At 36.8% G+C, this 18228-nt stretch overlaps 2 protein-coding genes across 2 annotated transcripts; both read right to left on the bottom strand.

Moving 5' to 3' along the window:
* Window positions 1-1116: 1116 nt before the first annotated feature.
* On the bottom strand, window positions 1117-8456 carry LOC144452731 (galactose-3-O-sulfotransferase 2-like). Its single transcript, XM_078143878.1, has 5 exons — window positions 8350-8456; window positions 4417-4474; window positions 3694-3967; window positions 2284-3078; window positions 1117-1148 (listed from the first exon to the last, which is right to left on the bottom strand). Exons 1-5 carry the CDS (start codon window positions 8454-8456, stop codon window positions 1117-1119), a joined length of 1266 nt encoding a protein of 421 aa, XP_078000004.1.
* Window positions 8457-9251: 795 nt separating this feature from the next.
* Window positions 9252-16070, bottom strand: LOC144452730 (galactosylceramide sulfotransferase-like). Its single transcript, XM_078143877.1, has 4 exons — window positions 15964-16070; window positions 13379-13436; window positions 12628-12901; window positions 9252-10063 (listed from the first exon to the last, which is right to left on the bottom strand). Exons 1-4 carry the CDS (start codon window positions 16068-16070, stop codon window positions 9252-9254), a joined length of 1251 nt encoding a protein of 416 aa, XP_078000003.1.
* Between the last annotated feature and the right edge of the window lie 2158 nt (window positions 16071-18228).

The following is an 18228-nucleotide window of genomic DNA, read 5'->3' as shown; positions in this document are numbered from 1 at the left end:
TAAAATTGAAATCTAGATAATATATTTATAAATATATTATATATATATACAGGTCCAAATCACACAAACGTGAGTAAAATATAAATGGCTACAGCATAGATTGGACAAAAAAACACATAGATGAATGAATGAATGAATGAATGAATGAATGAATGAATAAATAATCAAATGCATTCTTATCTTAATTTGAAAGATTTGTACACAAAAATTGCCAAGTTGATTATTACAAAATTCTTATTACATAACATGAGAGCATATATTTTTTCTATCATAGGTTGTATATACGGCCACTTTGGTAAGTAGTTTTTCCCTTAGATTGTGGTGCATGAGACAGTCTGATAGGAAATAAAATCCATCCTCAACATCTGTTGACAGAAAAAAAAATATGTGGCAAAGATGTATTTCTGAATCATAATGTTCAAAGCAAACAATGTTATCAACTGTGCTGAAGCCGTATGACGGTTGGAAAGGCAACCCGTGCACTGTATCTGCCCAATGAACTAGCCGACCGCTGATTTAAGATTGAAGTAACACATTGTCTCTCAGTGAATTAAGCATTAAGGTCATATCTCTATTATATTGGATTTTGAAGACCACCTTTATACATACATACATACATACATACATACATACATGCATGCATGCATGCATGCATGCATACATACATACATACATACATACATACATACATACATACATATGGCTCCCTTACCTGAACATTTTTGCCTTTGAAGTGGAAAGTACTCTAAAAAGACGAAGATGAAAATATAGTCGCCTGAGCTGTAAAGTAGAAAAATGTATTGCAATTTCCATTTCTTACATACTAATGTTAATATCCCTAACCCAGTAACCAGTATAAACTGACTTGATATGTTTTTGGGTGTAATTATAAACTCAGTTTGTGCCACTTTTATAACATTATTATTTATATTTGCCATGTTTTATTAATGATGACATGTTTCTCAGTCTTTTTTCTTTGTCCATCGTAAATATAACCAATTAACCTTTGACCCTCTGTGAAAAGTAATCAAATCAAAAGACCATTTACAGTAAATTGTCTCGACGATAAAACAAATCATACCACACATCTAATAAAATAAGTCTTTAAAATATCTCTCAATTTAAAAGGAAAATGTGTTGGCTTCTTTGTCATGCAAATCGCAATAAATTTTCAGTTTTGTCACGAACTTGCTGAGTAACATATTATTCCAATTGTATTTCAATTGGTGAAATACTACAGTGATAAAAACACAACTTTAAAATTTAAAAATCCACAATTTTGTCTATACATCCGTTCTCCAATCTCAAGTTAAACTTACTTTTAAAAAGTCTGTAAAGTTTTTGTTTTTATAATTAATTAACTAATTAATTGATTTATGTTATAATGTATCTAAGCTACTTTTCAAATTTCAGTAACACATGTAGTATCTCACAGGAGCTGAGGTACGTCGTGAAGGGGCGCCCTCATGCACCGGTCAGGAGCCGATAACCGTAGCATAGCATGTCGTATATATCTTACAGACTATATAGGTACTACTAACTAGAGTGTCTATAGAGTTTCAATATTAGGCGGTATCATGTTTTTTACTACCAAACTAGGGTGTCTATAGAGTTTCAATTCAGTGGCACGGTTGTTGTTTTTTTTTGTTTTTTTTTACATCTCACCTAATGTTTTCATGTTACAAAATTCCATAAAACAAAATAGAGACACTGATAGCATGCAAACATATCAAATACTGTGAACAAAAATTAACATCACTGTTGAAGAGACAATGAAGATTTTAATACGACAGAACTGTTTTATTTGTGTTCATATTGCGATAAAATGTAATATTTCATGTGTATGCACGCTATCAGTGCCTGTATTTTGTTTGTGTGATTGTTGTTACAATGTGAGATATACCAAAAACCATCATGACACCCAATTATAGTCTTTCTGGTGTGGTAGTAACACGGTCTGTCTTAGGGGAAAGCGTGGTATCCACTGTCGTATTTGATTCACTCATCTGCAATAAAAACAATTTATACCGATTTTTCGATATTAGAAATCAGGTTGGCCATCTCTAACACTACTAGATCTATTAATCTATGCAATAAAAATATCCCCTTCTACCCTGCCCCTCCAATACTCATTGCAAGAAGAACCCTCCTTCCATGACCCCCCCCATACTGATTACAATAACGTCCATCTCCTCTCCTGCCCCTCCAATACTGAATGCAATAAGAACATCCCTCCTTCCCTACCCCTCTAGTATTTATTGCATTAAATGGTAGTGATGCGATGTTGATGATAATCATGGCTACGTATACGCTTTTTAAGTTTAGAAGTCAATTCATATGTGAAGAATCTTTCTGCTTTCGTCATCTGAACACAATCTTTATTATTCTTCGCTGAGTTTTTCAGGCTGTAGATTAGGATATCGACTCCCTGTGCATGATGGACGCCATTCTTGTCTGCTGTGACGTCACCAATACAAGTGTCCCAGTACATCCGTGTTCTTTCTTTCAATGCCTGTAATTCCTCCTCCATTCTTTGCTCACCAAACGCTTTTACTTTCTTCCAAAATGTTTCGTTGAAGTAAGAATAGAGTTGGGCATCTGCTGAGTTCCACCTTCTGATTTTACCTTGCATCCAGTGTGATATATTAGTATACACTGAAGTCTCTTTACGTATATTGAATCTAAAATACACAAGACTGTCTATGTCCCAACACATGGTGTATCTCAATAATATCAAAGATTCGTCGAAATACTCCATGATAAGAACCAAGTCAAATATTTGATCCACCCTTTCGATCAGTTTAGTAACCTGAGAGTTGGTCTTCCATTGTTCCTCGTTGAACCCCAAGTCAAACATGTAATTATTTCGAAGGTAAGGATTGGTGCTATTGTACGTCTTATACGTACGTCTTTGTACGTATTTCTCTGGATTGCGTAGAAATTGTTCAAGTTTGCTCGGTTCTCGAATTCGGAGTTTGCCACCTATATTGTAATACGTAAATAATGACTCGAAATGCGCAACTGGTTCACGTAAGATCGTTACGAAGACAGTGTCGTCTGGCATCAATTCCATGACTTCTGTAATGTCACAAGGAAATAAAGTCATTATAGCCTGATTACCAACACATAGTGGGATACAATGAAAGTGTGGAACAATGGGAATACAATACAAGATATAGGAAGACAAAACATGTACACGTGAGTTAACAATATTTCCCAGCAGAGAAAACATATTTTGTCTGTCTGTCTGTCTGTCTGTCTGTCTGTCTGTCTGTCTGTCTGTCTGTCTGTGACATGCGTGTGTGTATGTATGTGTACACGCATACTTCCAATATCCTTACCCATTCCCATAGATACATCACACACACACACACACATACATACATACAGACAGACAGACATACACACACTTGTATGCATACATACATGTTTTATGCATGCATACATACATACATACATACATACATACATACATACATACATAAGCACACACGCACGCACATGCATGCATACATACATACATACATACATACATACATACATACATACATACATACATGCATACACACACATACATACATACACACACATACATACATACACACACACATACATACATACATACATACATACATACATACATACATACATACATACATACATACATATTTGACCTCTGACCTATACACTTACCAGGTAAATTGAAACGTGAATGTTGACAGAACATATTATACTCGTTCCAGGGCACTGGAATTGCAAATCTTCGATTAAATCTGTTTGGGTATCCTAGTTGATGAGTAGTTTTTGGCAACACTAAAGTCAGATTATGTTTATCTGCATAGCGTAGTAAAATATTCTGTAATGTGCTACTTCCACTTTTGTGTGTTTTCAACAGGAACAGGTTTTTCTTTGATTGACAGTTTGCCTTGCTGGTGTTTGGTATGACTGTTGTTACTTCAGACATTGGCTAAAATTAAAAGATGACAAAGAACGCTGTAAGCATGGTGTGATTGACATGTTGATGGTCATTTAACAGGAGATATCTCCTATTCCGCTGGGATCACCAAAATTAGCGCCACTAGTCGGTAGATACTCTCGAGAAAATGCAGCTTTTGTTTTTACTATGTTTGTGAGTAAAATCCAAGTTATTTCGAATCTCCAATGGTAATATACTTTTCGAACATTTCTCCTTTCTGTAGAAATCTAAACTGATTGCGATTTGTTGCTAATTATAGCATATACAACTACAAATATACTATATCCGCTAATACTTTGTACCGTAAGTTTTAACAATCATGTTGTTGTTGTTGTTGTTGTTGTTGTTGTTGTACGCTAACGTTGTTTTTGGTAGTGAATCCATACTTATTGGTGGGAACAAAGGTATAATGAACAAACAATTTGAACACTTACACTTACCATTGTTAAGAAATCACGAATTTCCATGGGATCAAGATCTTCAACTGACGGCACCTTGCTGAAATAATTTCACAAATAGTTATACGACAACGTAACGTTATTGAACTTAGTCTAGATGCAGCCTAGATGCAGTCAGTTACCCAACAGAATTATGAATACGGAATACGGTTCGTCAGGAACTAGACTGTAGATTAAGCGAGAAATGAGACATAGAAGTAGAAAACAATGTGATGTTACTGAAAACTGAATTTAAATAATGCACAGGGAAAATTAAAGAAAAACTTAATAAATTATTCTTCACAATCCCTCATCCCAGGGAACAGCAGGTGTCCGGCTTTTGTGCCAGATTTATCAATTTTATAAATTGATTTTTAGAGATAGAGGTACTTGGCAATGAGGTCAAATATGTTTTTGTGTGTGTTTTCGATAACCCGACCTACTCTGGTTTAAGCCACTGAACATTAACGTTTTTTTTTTTAAACCTTTACACAAAAAGAAAAGAAGTTTTTTGTCTTCTTGACCTTCTTGCATGTCTGTTTTCTTTCCCCAGAGCTGTCAGTAAATATTTCATCAAACTATCACAGGAAGGGTATTCTGACCATCATTTTGTATGTTTTGGGGTCCAAAGTAAAAGCAAATTAAAAAGACCAGAAAAATGTACGTGTACATGTGTATCACAACGCCGGTTTTTTTAATATTGCATTTCTGGCTTTATACCCACAATACCAAATAGCAAGTATGTAAATGTAACTAATACATATTCATCTGAATTGGGCCTTTAATACATGTATATCATTATCAATTTCGGATTTCAACAGAATTGTTGCCCCATGCCCCTGTTTGGATCCTCACTGAGTGAGTCGCTCGCGTTCTGTATGTGCATTACATGTTGACTATTAGATTGTATGTCATAGGTTATGTATTTCCACACAACTAGTATATAACTAAAACATTTCAATTTTTTTTTTTTAGGAATTCGATAAAATATAATCTACGTCTGAATACAGACTACATAAATGACTGAAACTCAACATACGGAAAACCACGTGATCTGTCAGGTTTTAAAGTATAAATGGCATAAATTCTTTATAATCCTTATCCCGGGGAACAGCAGGTCTCCGGCTTTTGCACCAGATTTAACAATTTTATACATTGATTTTTAGAGACAGAGGTACTTAGCAATGAGACCAAATTAAAAAAAATCTGGGTCGTAAAGGAAATGTGTTTCAGGATGTAGGGGGTTTCTTTATTTTTATGTTTGCAAAGTCGTGAGAGAAATAGTGAGATTTGATGACATTATCGTCTAATGATCATTATCACATAAATACATGCAAATCTTCACCTGTGTGACGTCAAACAGGGCAGATCAAAAACCCACATCACCCCTGTTCTACCGAACTATTTTCTCTCTATTGTTCAAGTGTTCCCGCCAATCCTACTCTACGATCAAGTTATCGTAATAACTATGTGCTTTCAAAACGTAAATGCACACATTACGTTACATATATCCTTAGGTGGCATGAGTCTGATACGTACAGGTACATTTATTTTCATTTACTAAATTTATTCTATCTAAAAATCTTGTAGATTATCGATGTAGCAGCCGGCAAGCTTACTTCCGATTTTCCGTCGAGTTCAGAGGTCCGAACTGATGTTACGATCCAAAGTATTTCGGAATTATGGGAATAAATTCTACTTTTCGGCATTGTAGGCCATAGGTCAGAAATAGACTGGCGATTACGAATCCACACACCCCGAGCAAATATGATTAACATGACGGAATAAAATTCGCATTCAGACAAATTCTACTTACGTTTTAAACTAAATTTGATATTACATGTACATCGCAAGGTTATAACCGATAATTTTCGTTGAGAAATATTAATATTAGCTAATCCGTAACCCTCTAAAGGACGAAGAGGTGTATCACGCACTTATTCAAGTCATAGATCCCGATAACCTTATTTCGATTCAATGTGGTAGAGCCTTATGGAGAATTTATGCGAACTCTTTGGAAAGCAAGCACGACTTACTACAGGAGCAGCTGTCAATTAGAGGTATGAACGTTGAAATTTTGGAACACAACCCTTTCGCCTTTTCCTCACGTATGCGTCGCATAGGCGCTATGAAGGTGAGAGTAAAAGACGCCATTTTCAGTCGATGAGGACGCTCTACTTGAAGATCTTTCTGCCTTTGGTTGCGAGTTTGTGAGTAGAGTCACTAAAGGAAAGACTTCGCTATAATGGTAAACATACTAATTGTTTCAACGGTGACAGAGTTTTCTACATCAAGGAACAGCCGTCCGAACCAATTCCAAGATTTGACGTTTCTATCGCCGGATTTCCCGTGCGTATATTTTATTTCGGTCAACCCACCGTTAACAGACCGAGATCAGGTAGTGTCTCTACACATGTTTCTGACATGCAAACTGAATATCGAGACGATGCGAACAGCGTTGATCCCGTTTCGAGAGCTGAAACCATGCAGTCGCGTGAAGAAAGTCAGCCTAATTACACGAATAACATTGACATAACTGTACCAGCCTCTCCTGTCGTACCTTTAATTTCTGAACCAGAGCAGTTATCTGTTGGTTCTAATACTAACCAGCCCAGAGATGATACTTGTGTGTTTTCGCACACAATACAAACGACTAACAACTCTGCACAGGCTTATTTCAAAAATGTGTCAGCACAACAGAATGTTGTTAGTGCGGATTCGCGCTCACCTTGTTTTAGTCCCAAAAGAACTGAAAACTTAAATGTGATTGATGAAGCACATTCTTCCTATGTCAATATCGCGACTCCATCGACCAATAAACATCAACTGCCGGCGAGAAAACAAGCCGAGACGGACACAAGCCCATCTCTACTCTCTGAGAATCAGATGCAGTCGAACCTCGCAAATGTTTCAGAGAAAAACAAACAACAAAGGCAAATGTATGTTCGGTCGAGTCCTGACGGAAGGAGGGCACTGAGAAGCTTCTTTAAAAGGTAAAGCTGACAGCAAACACAGAAAAAGAGAGACAGTGAACTCAAACTCTTTGTACAAAGTACCAAAATGACAAATCGAACCCTGTTTTTTTAGTTAAGTGTTAATGGACAATGTTAATATAATTTCAATTAATGTTAAAGGAATTCGTAACAAAACAAAACGTTTGAAATTTTTTCACTGGCTGAAGCAACAAAAAGCTCAAATTGGTTTGCTGCAAGAGACCTATCTTACACCAGAATTAAAGTCTCAAATAGGGAAAGAATGGAAAGGTCGTATCTTTCACTCCTTTGCTCAGTCTACACATAGTTGCGGTGTTTCTATTATTTTCAGTCAGTCCTGTGAATGTGAAATTTCAAATGAGGACAATGCTATTGATAATGAAGGTAGATTGATTTTTGCTAATTGTCATTTCAGAAATTCTTGATTTTCTCTTGTCAACATGTATACCCCAGTGTGTGTCTATGTTCAAGTTGTCAATATAACAATGCTATTTTTGAAGTTCTAACACAATGCAAGGGATTACATCAATGAAATGTTCAATCTTTCCAACCAAATTCATCTTCATAACACAAGTCAGGCCAGTAAAGGTAACATATACATCAATACAGTTAAAACTGAATATGGGAAACGGGCATTTCACGATAGTGGTGCTTTTTTATGGATAAATCTACCCTTATCCCACCCTTATCCATAAAATCAGCTCCGAACTCATCGATATTTAAAAGACATCTTCAGAATGTAGTCTGGTAATGTGGGTGGATATCTTTTACAGTACACTGTGCATCTGTAACTTTTTGTCCTGGTTTGTCCCTTTTTTTTCTTTTTTTTTCTGTGTACGTAATCTTGTAACAGGTTCCATTGGGAGAACAGTGCTAATGCACTGAAATGGTGTCTGGATATGAAAGATGAATAAATAAATTGTTCACATATAATTCAACTCACCTGTTAGAGTCCATTCTGTTCATTACCATTGGTGTTGACACATAAAGTATATATATGACGACAACAATTGTTCCAACCAACATGATCTTCAGAGTTTGACCATCCATGGTTACTCCGGAGTCAGAATACTACATATAGTCTGGGCTTCGGAATTGTTTGTTGATGTGGGTACAGAGAAAATGTTATTTGGTTGCAGTGTAACAGCAGCAGTTACCAAATCGGCGGATTAGTGTCGCTACCAGTTGTAGGAAGCGAGTACATTTGGAGCAAACCACTGTTTTTACATCTCACCTAACGTTTTCATGTTACAAAATTACATAAAAACAAAATGCAGACACTGATAGCGCGCAAACATATCGAATACATTTCATGTCTACTGTGAAAAAAAATCGACATATCACTGTTGGATAAAACAATGAAGATTTAAACAGAACTGTTTCATTTGTGTTCACATTGAGATAAAATGTAAGAGTTCATGCGCATGCGCACTATCAGTGCCTGTACTCTGTGTGATTGTTGTTACAATGTGAGATGGAACAAAAAACATCGTCACACCCAATTATAGTCTTTCTGGTGTGGTAGTAATATGGCCTGTCTTAGGGAAAAGCGTGGTATCCGCTGTCGTATTTGATGCACTCATCAACAATAAAAACAATTTATACCGATTTTTCGATATTAGAAATCAGGTTGGCCATCTCTAACATGTCTAGATCTATTAATTTATGCAACAAAAATATCCACTCCTACCCTGCCCCTCCAATACTGGTTGTAATAAGAATACCCCTACTTCCATGAGCCCCCCCCCATATTGATTACATTAACGCCCATCTCCTCTCCTGCCCCTCCAATACTGAATGCAATACGAACACTCCTCCTTCCCTGCCCCTCTAGTATTTATTGCATTAAATGGCAGTAATGCGATGTTGATGATAATCATGGCTACGTATACGCTTTTTAAGTTTAGAAGCCAATTCATATGTGAAGGGTTTTTCTGGTTTCGTCATCTGAACACAATCTTTATTATCCTTGGCTGAGTTTTTCAGGCTGTAACTTTGGACATCGACTCCCGGTAAATGCCAGACGCCTTTCCCGTTTGCTGTGACGTTACCAATACATGTGTCCCAGTACTCCCGTTTTCGTTCTTTCAATGCCCGTAATTCCTCCTCCATTCTTTGCTCACCAAACGCTTTTACTTTCTTCCAAAATGTTTCGTTGAAGTAAGAATAGAGTTGGGCATCTGCTGAGTTCCACCTTCTGATTTCACCTTGCATCCAGTGTGATATAGCATGTACTGAAGTTTCTTTACGTATATTGAAACTAAAATACACAAGACTGTCTATGTCCCAACACATGGTGTATCTCAATAATATCAAAGATTCGTCGAAATACTCCATGATAAGAACAAAGTCAAATATTTGATCCACCCTTTCGATCAGTTTAGTAACCTGTGAGTTGGTCTTCCATTGTTCCTCGCTGAATCCCAAGTCAAACATGTAATTATTTCGAAGGTAAGGATTGGTGCTATTGTACGTCTTATACGTAAGTCTTTGTACGTATTTCTCTGGATTACCTAGAAATTGTTCAAGTTTGCTTGGTCCTCGAATTTGGAGTTTGCCACCTATATTGTAGTACGTAAATAATGACTCGAAATGCGCAACTGGTTCACGTATGATCGTTACGAAGACAGTGTCGTCTGGCATCAATTCCATGACTTCTGTAATGTCACAAGGAAATAAAGTCATTATAGCCTGATTACCAACACATAGTGGAATACAATGAAAGTGTGGAACAATGGGAATACAATACAGGATATAGTAAGACAAAACATGTACACGTGAGTGAACAATATTTCCAAGCAAAGAAAACAGATTTTGTCTGTCTGTCTGTCTGTCTGTCTGTCTGTCTGTCTGTCTGTCTGTCTGTCTGTCTGTCTGTCTGTGTATACGGTATGAATACTGCCAATATTCTTACCCACCCCATAGAGATATATGACACATACATACACACATATATACATACATACATTGTACATACATACATGCATACATACATACATACATACATACATACATACATACATACATACATACATACGCACGCACGCACGCACGCACACACACACGCATACATACATACATACATACATACATACATACATACATACATACATACATACATACATACATACATACACACATACACACATAATAAACACAAATAAATAATAAACACAAATTTATAAAGCGCCTGATATCCATCAAAAGATGCCCAATGGCACTTCCAGTTCACATGAATGCTCTTTGGAATAGATAAGTTTTGAGTTTGGCTTTGAAGATATCAACAGTAGGTGTGGTGCGAATGTCAAGGGGGAGATGATTCCATAATGTGGGAGATGAGTGTGAGAATAATCAGTCTCCATATGATTTGAGTCTGGTCTTGGGTATGTGGAGTAGTTGTTTGTTGCTGAATGGAGTGATCTGCCTGGATTACTTTGCTGAATGAGATCGGAAATGTAATGTGAAGTCTTTCCATGTAGCGCTTTATATGTGATCAACAGAATTTAGAAGTGTATTCTGTAAGTGACTGGAAGCCAGTGTAGTTGTTGGAGTATTGGTGTTATGTGATCATGCTTCTTGGTGCGGGTGATGAGTCGAGCGGCACTATTCTGGGCTCTCTGTAACAGACTGAGTTGTGCAGTTGGTAAGCCATACAATAGGGAATTACAGTAGTCTAGTTTGGCAGCAAGAATAGAATGAATTAATTTGAGGCAGGTTTCTGTAGACAGGAACTGTCGAATTTATCCGATACGTCTGATGTGGAAGTAGATACTTTGGCAGGTGCTAACAATGTGTTTTCGAAGATGAAGGGTGCTGTCAAATGTAACTCCGAGGTTGCATGCGAATGTGACTGGCATGATGACTGTTGAATTTATATGAATATTACTGATAGGATTTGGACTGTTATCGAATTTGGAATGTAAGACCAGGACTTCTGTTTTTCCATCGTTGAGTTGCAGCTTGTTATCTGTCATCCAACTCTTGATGTCACAAAGGCACTTCTCAATTTGTGTGATTGCAGTTGAAGTGTTAGGTCTGGTGAATAATAGGTACAGTTCGTTATCATCGGCATATTGGTGAAATTTAAGATTGTGTTGACGGATAATCTGGCCAAGTGGAGTTATGTAGAGGGAAAACAATAGTGGTCCGAGTACTGATCCTTGTGGTACACCATATTGAAGACTGGTTTCAGTTGAGAAGTAACCATTTATTGTAATTGACTGGTGTCTGTTTGTGACATATGATGATAGCCATTTCAAGGCGAGACCGTTGATGCCCAATGCAGATAACCGTTGGAGAAGTATGACATGGTATATTGTGTCGAAAGCTGCAGATAAGTCTAATAAAACTAGGATGACATATTGTCCTGTATCAATTGATGTTAAGATGTCATTTTGGACCTTAAGGAGTGCTGTTTCAGTGCTGTGGAACTGTCTGTAAGCAGATTGTAATGGTTCGACGAGTGAGTTGGTGCGTAGATATTTATTGAGTCTGGAGGCTACGACTTTTTCGAGTACTTTTGAGATGAACGGTAGATATGAGATGGGTCTGTAATTCTCTAGAATATCAGGATTCAGTGGAGGTTTCTTCAAGAGAGGTGAAATAATAGCGGATTTGAATTCATCTGGAACAGTTCCATGTTGGAGGGAGAGGTAGGTTGATAATGGTGGTTATTAACGGTATTAGTGTATGTTGGGTCTTCTTGAGTAGGTTTGTAGGGATGGGGTCAAGGCAACACGATTTAGATGGTGCCTTCTTAATAATGTTTTAGACTTCATCAGTTGTTGTAGGTTGGAAGGATGAGATGGTTGCTGTAGTGTTATTTGCGGTAACAGTAGATTGCAGGCTAATGTCCGAAGAATGTGCATCTAAGCTACTTCGAATTTTGCTGAAGGTTTCAATGAGTTGATTAACAGTGTCATGAGTTGGTAATGATGATTTAGTATTACTTGTAGTTAGACTGCGAAAAAATTTGAATAAAGCTTTCTGATCGTCATGACATACAGACAGACACATACACACACACACACACACACACACGCACGCATACATACATACATACATACATACATACATACATACATACGCACGCACGCACGCACACACACACACATATGCATACATACATACATACATACATACATACATACATACATACATACATACATACATACATACATACCATGACATTACCTATTTGACCTCTGACCAATACACTTACCAGGTAAATTGAGACGTGAATGTTGACAGAACATATTATACTCGTTCCAGGGCACTGGAATTGCGAATCTTTGATTAAATCTGTTTGGGTATCCTAGTTGATGAGTCGTTTTTGGCAACACTAAAGTCAGATTATGTTTATCTGCATAGCGTAGTAAAATATTCTGTAATGTGCTACTTCCACTTTTGTGTGTTTTCAACAGGAACAGGTTTTTCTTTGATTGACAGGTTGTCTTGCTGGTGTTTGGTATGACTGTTGTTACTTCGGACATTGGCTAAAATAAAAAGATGACAAAGAATGCTGTAAGCATGGTGTGTTTGGCATGTTGATGGTCAATCAACAGGAGATATCTCCTATTCCGCTGAGATCACCAAAATTACCGCCACCAGTCGATAGATACTGTCGAAAAAATGCAGCTTTTGTTTTTACTATGTTTGTGAGTAAAATCCAAGTTATTTCTAATCTCCAAGGGTAATATGCTTTTCGAATATTTATCCTTTTTGTAGAAATCTAAACTGATTTCCAGTTGTTCCTAATTATAGCATACATAACTACAAATATACTTTATCCGCTAATACTTTGTACCGTAAGTTTTAACAATCATGTTGTTGTTGTTGTTGTTGTTGTTGTTGTTGTTGTTGTTGTTGTTGTTGCTGTTGAACAACGCTAACGTTGTTTTTTGGTCGTGAATCCATACTTATTGGTGAGAACAAAATTATAATGAACAAACAATTTGAACACTTAAGCTTACCATTGTTAAGAAATGACGAATGTCCATGCGATCAAGATCTTCAACTGACGGCGCTTTGCTGAAATAATTTCACAAATACTTATATGACAACGTAACGTTATTGAATTTGCTTTCATAATTGTTAGTCTAGATGCAGCCGAGATGCAGTCAGTTACCCAACATAATTATGAATACGGAATACGGAATACGGAATACGGTTCGTCAGGAACTAGACTGTAGATTAAGCGAGAAACGAGACATAGAAGTAGAAAACAATGTGATGTTACTAAAACCTGAATCCAATAATGGGCAAGAAAAATTAAAGAAAAACTTAATAAATTATTCTTTACAATGCCTCATCCTAGGGAACAGCAGGTCTCTAGCTTTTGTGCCAGATTTATAAATTGATTTTTAGAGATAGAGGTACTTGGCAATGAGGTCAAATATGTTTTTGTGTGTGTTTTCGATAACCCGACCTACTCTGGTTTAAGCCACTGAACCTTAACGTTTTTTTTAAACCTTTACACAAAAAGAAAAGAATGTTTTTGTCTTCTTGACCTTCATGCATGTCTGTTTTCTTTCCCCTGTGCTGTCTGTAAATATTTCATCAAAATATCACAGGAAGGGTATTCTGACCAACATTTTGTATGTTTTGGGGTCCAAAGTAAAAGCAAATTAAAAAGATCAGAAAAGTGTACGTGTACATGTGTATCACAACGCCGTTTTTTAAAAAACATTTCTGGCTTTATACCCACAATACCAAATAGCAAGTATGTAGATGTAACTCATACATATTCATTTGAATTGGGCCTTTAATACTTGTTTATCATTATCATTTTCGGAATTCACCAGAATTGTTTCCCCATGCCCCTGATCGGATCCTCACTGAGAGAGTAGCTCGCGTTCTGTATGTGCATTGTACATGTTGACTATTAGATTGTATGTTATAGGTTATGTATTTCCACACATCTAGTATATAAATAAAACATATTTCAGAAGGGTTTTTAGGAATTTGACAAAATATCATCTCCGTCTGAATACAGACTACATAAATGACTGAAACTCAACATACGGAAAACCACGTGATCTGTCAGGTTTTAAAGTATAAATGGCATAAATTCTTTATAATCCTTATCCCGGGGAACAGCAGGTCTCCGGCTTTTGCACCAGATTTAACAATTTTATACATTGATTTTTAGAGACAGAGGTACTTAGCAATGAGACCAAATTAAAAAAAAAAGTCCGGGTCGTAAAGGAAATGTGTTTCAGGATGTAGGGGGTTTCTTTATTTTATATGTTTGCAAAGTCGTGAGAGATATAGTGAGACTTGATGACATTATCGTCTAGTGATCATTATCACATAAATACATGCAAATCTTCACCTGTGTGACGTCAAACAGGGCAGATCAAAATCCAATATCACCCCTGTTCTACCGAACTATTTTCTCTACTATTCAAGTGCCAATCCTGCGATACGATCAAGTTATCGTAATAATTATGTGCTTTCAAAATGTAAATGCACACATCACGTTACATATATCCTTAGGTGGCATGAGTCTGATACGTAGAGGTACATTTATTTTCATTTACTAAATTTATTCTATCTAAAAATCTTGTAGATTATCGATGTAGCAGCCGGCAAGCTTACTTCCGATTTTCCGTGGAGCTCCGAGCTCCGAGCTCCGAACTGACACATCCCGAGCAAATATGATTAACATGACGGAACAAAAGTCGCATTCAGACAAATTTTACTTATGTTTTAATCTAAATTTGATATTACATGTACATCACAAGGTTATAACTGATAATTTTGGTTGAGAAATATTAATATTAGCTAATATTAAAGTTCGTCTCTCTTGCTTATAATAAGCCAGACGGCGTATTTTAAAACAGGCGAAAACAAGTTCGAAGTGTGGCTGAGCAAATAACACCTTTATGTGTAAACTTACTGGTTATAATAACTGATAACAGTTATTGATAAACATTTGGAAATAAATTACACTCAGCATTTCTGGTATCATCCGTAAAAGTTGTCAAAACATATGCAAATCTTTGCATATTTCCCCCCTGTACCCTGTGGTAAGAAGTACTTAATCCTGTACAGTGTGTGTCTATGTTCAAGTTGTCAATATAACAATGCTATTTCTGAAGTTCTAACACAATGCAAATGATTACCTCACTGAAATGTTCAATCTTTCCAACCAAATTCATATTCATATTACACAAGTCAGGCCAGTAAAGGTGTCATATACAATGTACATCAATACAGTTAAAACTGAATATGGGAAACGGGCATTTCACGATCGTGGTGATGTTCTATGGAACAATCTACCCTTATCCCACCCTTATCCATAAGATCAGCTGCGAACTCATCGATATTTAAAAGACATCTTCAGAATGTAGTCTGGTAATGTGGGTGGATATCTTTTACAGTACACTGTGCATCTGTAACTTTTTGTCCTGGTTTGTCCCTTTTTCCCCTTTTTTTCTGTGTACGTAATCTTGTAACAGCCCGGGTTCCATTGGGAGAACAGTGTTAATGCACTGAAATGGTGTCTGTATATGAAAGATGAACAAATAAATTTTTCACATATAATTCAACCCACCTGTTAGAGTCCATTCTGTTCATTACCATTGGTGTTGACACATAAAGCATGTATATGACGACAACAATTGTTCCAACCAACATGATCTTCAGAGTTTGACGTTTCATGGTTACTCCGGAGTCAGAATATTACATATAGTCTGGGCTTCAGAATTGTTTGTTGATGTGGGTACAGAGAAAATGTTATTTGGTTTCAGTGTAACAGCAGCAGTTACCAAATCAACGGATTAGTGCCGCTTCCAGTTGTAGGAAGCGAGGACATTTGGTGCAAACCACTCGTCTCTTGTAATCGCCATGTCAGTTCAAGTTTGCCGGGAATCAGCCATGTACGTATCTAGATGCATGATTAGTGTCTGGGCAAAACGCAATGCTTATCGGACACGAGTTTCACCTGGTAGACATGACAGTCTGCCACATCAATGCTATCATGATCCTGTCCACCCCCAGCAAGAGAACTTGGTGAGCTAGCTCGACATAGATGTGGTATAAGAGTGAAACACATGAGACGATAAACAGCTGCATTATCAATTTGTGTCTCTTGAGTGTCCCTTGCTATTAAGTAATATGCTAATTTATACGTTGCAGGTGTACACCACAGACATCTCATTTGTCTGTGATTACACTGACGATGTTTAGAACACAGACAAGGTAGAAATTAGAATAAAGGCAACCGTAGACGTTGCAGAGATGTCCCCCAACCATATCAAACAATGCAGCGACGTAATTTATTGTACATATAAAAAATGTACAGGGCTCCCTATTATATTTATACTGATTTAAAATTGAACCAATTATCAATTTTGGTCATTTAGGTTTTTTTTTTATATCTTACATTGAACTATTGATCTCGCCCCTAATGCGAGTAAAGAAATCAGATATGCTCGTTGTGTGAAACATTGATTGTTTCCCAGATCGATATCTTTTCACAGGAAAATATAGCAACACTCTGTTTTTTTTCTGCCACATGTTATAAAAATGAAATAAGGTGATATCTCTATAATTGTTGGGATTTTGAAGACTACCTTTATTGTGCAACAGGACGAGAGAGAGAGAGAGAGAGAGAGAGAGAGAGAGAGAGAGAGAGAGAGAGAGATGTACATACATACATACATACATACATACATACATACATACATACATACACATACATACATACACATACATCCATACGTACATACATACATACATCCATACTTGTACTCCGGCTGGGCGTTAAATTTCGACTGACAGTTACAAATGAGGGCTATTGACCAATCAGGGAAAAGCGTGAAGACAGGTGTATGAGCAGAGTAGCAAATTTATCAAATGTTAGTGGCGGGAGTGTATTTTCTGTGTATGAGATCCAATTAATGGCATCCAGGGAAGAGTGATTAGACGCAGACAATCATAACAAAAACATGACCCCAGACTGTGACTGAACAGATAAGACTTCCGTTCACACGTTGAACACTATTTTCGTAATAATAAACATTACTTCAGAGTGTATTTAGAAGGTGAATAAAATACACATACTACAAGGTAGACGGTATAATGGCAGGGGGAAAGCGACGGTTTGCTGTTATGACAGCTGAGGACATAGATCAGAAACTGAAGGCAAGTGTACTGAAAAACACACAGAAATACACTGAAAAAAATACTAGCTCATCATGCAAGTTTGGAATAGTTGGGCCGAAGATAGGGATGAAGACGGAATGGACAAAAAGTCTCAATAATTGTGGATGGTATTGCATTGTAGTTTGAATGGTGTATTTTACTACAACTTGCGAGAGGTAGACGGTACTACTATTGCTTCGTAATACATGACATTTCAAAAGTTTGAATGATGTATTTCATTTGCATGTAATTAATATGCTGTTTCTTTACACTAGACACAGATAAACAATTTCGCTGAAAGTTGTATTTTTGATGTCAGTAGCCAGGTTTATGTTTTATCAGCGGCGGTTAAATTTCATATCACTAGTTGCATACACATGATGGATGTGATTGTATTGAGTAGTTTGTAGTATGAATGTCCTGCATAATAATATCGAGCAAATACATAGTGGTATGAAATACACTGTACATTGGGATGTAAATTGCTATTTTCGTCGTGCAACATAACGATATACGTGTGTGACATTGAATGTTGACACAGGCGCGTATCCAGTTTGTTGACACGTGTCAGCTTCGATTGGAAGTCACGTTGGCGTCAGGGTGTCTTGTCGAAAATCAAAACATAAACAATGGGTGTATGAACTTTTTCCTGGTAAGAATATGACACCATTGA

Source organism: Glandiceps talaboti, chromosome 23 (genome assembly GCF_964340395.1).
Source record: "Glandiceps talaboti chromosome 23, keGlaTala1.1, whole genome shotgun sequence".
NCBI classification, from domain to species: domain Eukaryota; kingdom Metazoa; phylum Hemichordata; class Enteropneusta; family Spengelidae; genus Glandiceps; species Glandiceps talaboti.
The sequence above is the reverse complement of the archived record's forward strand: the minus strand, read 5'-3'. Positions and strand labels throughout refer to the sequence as shown.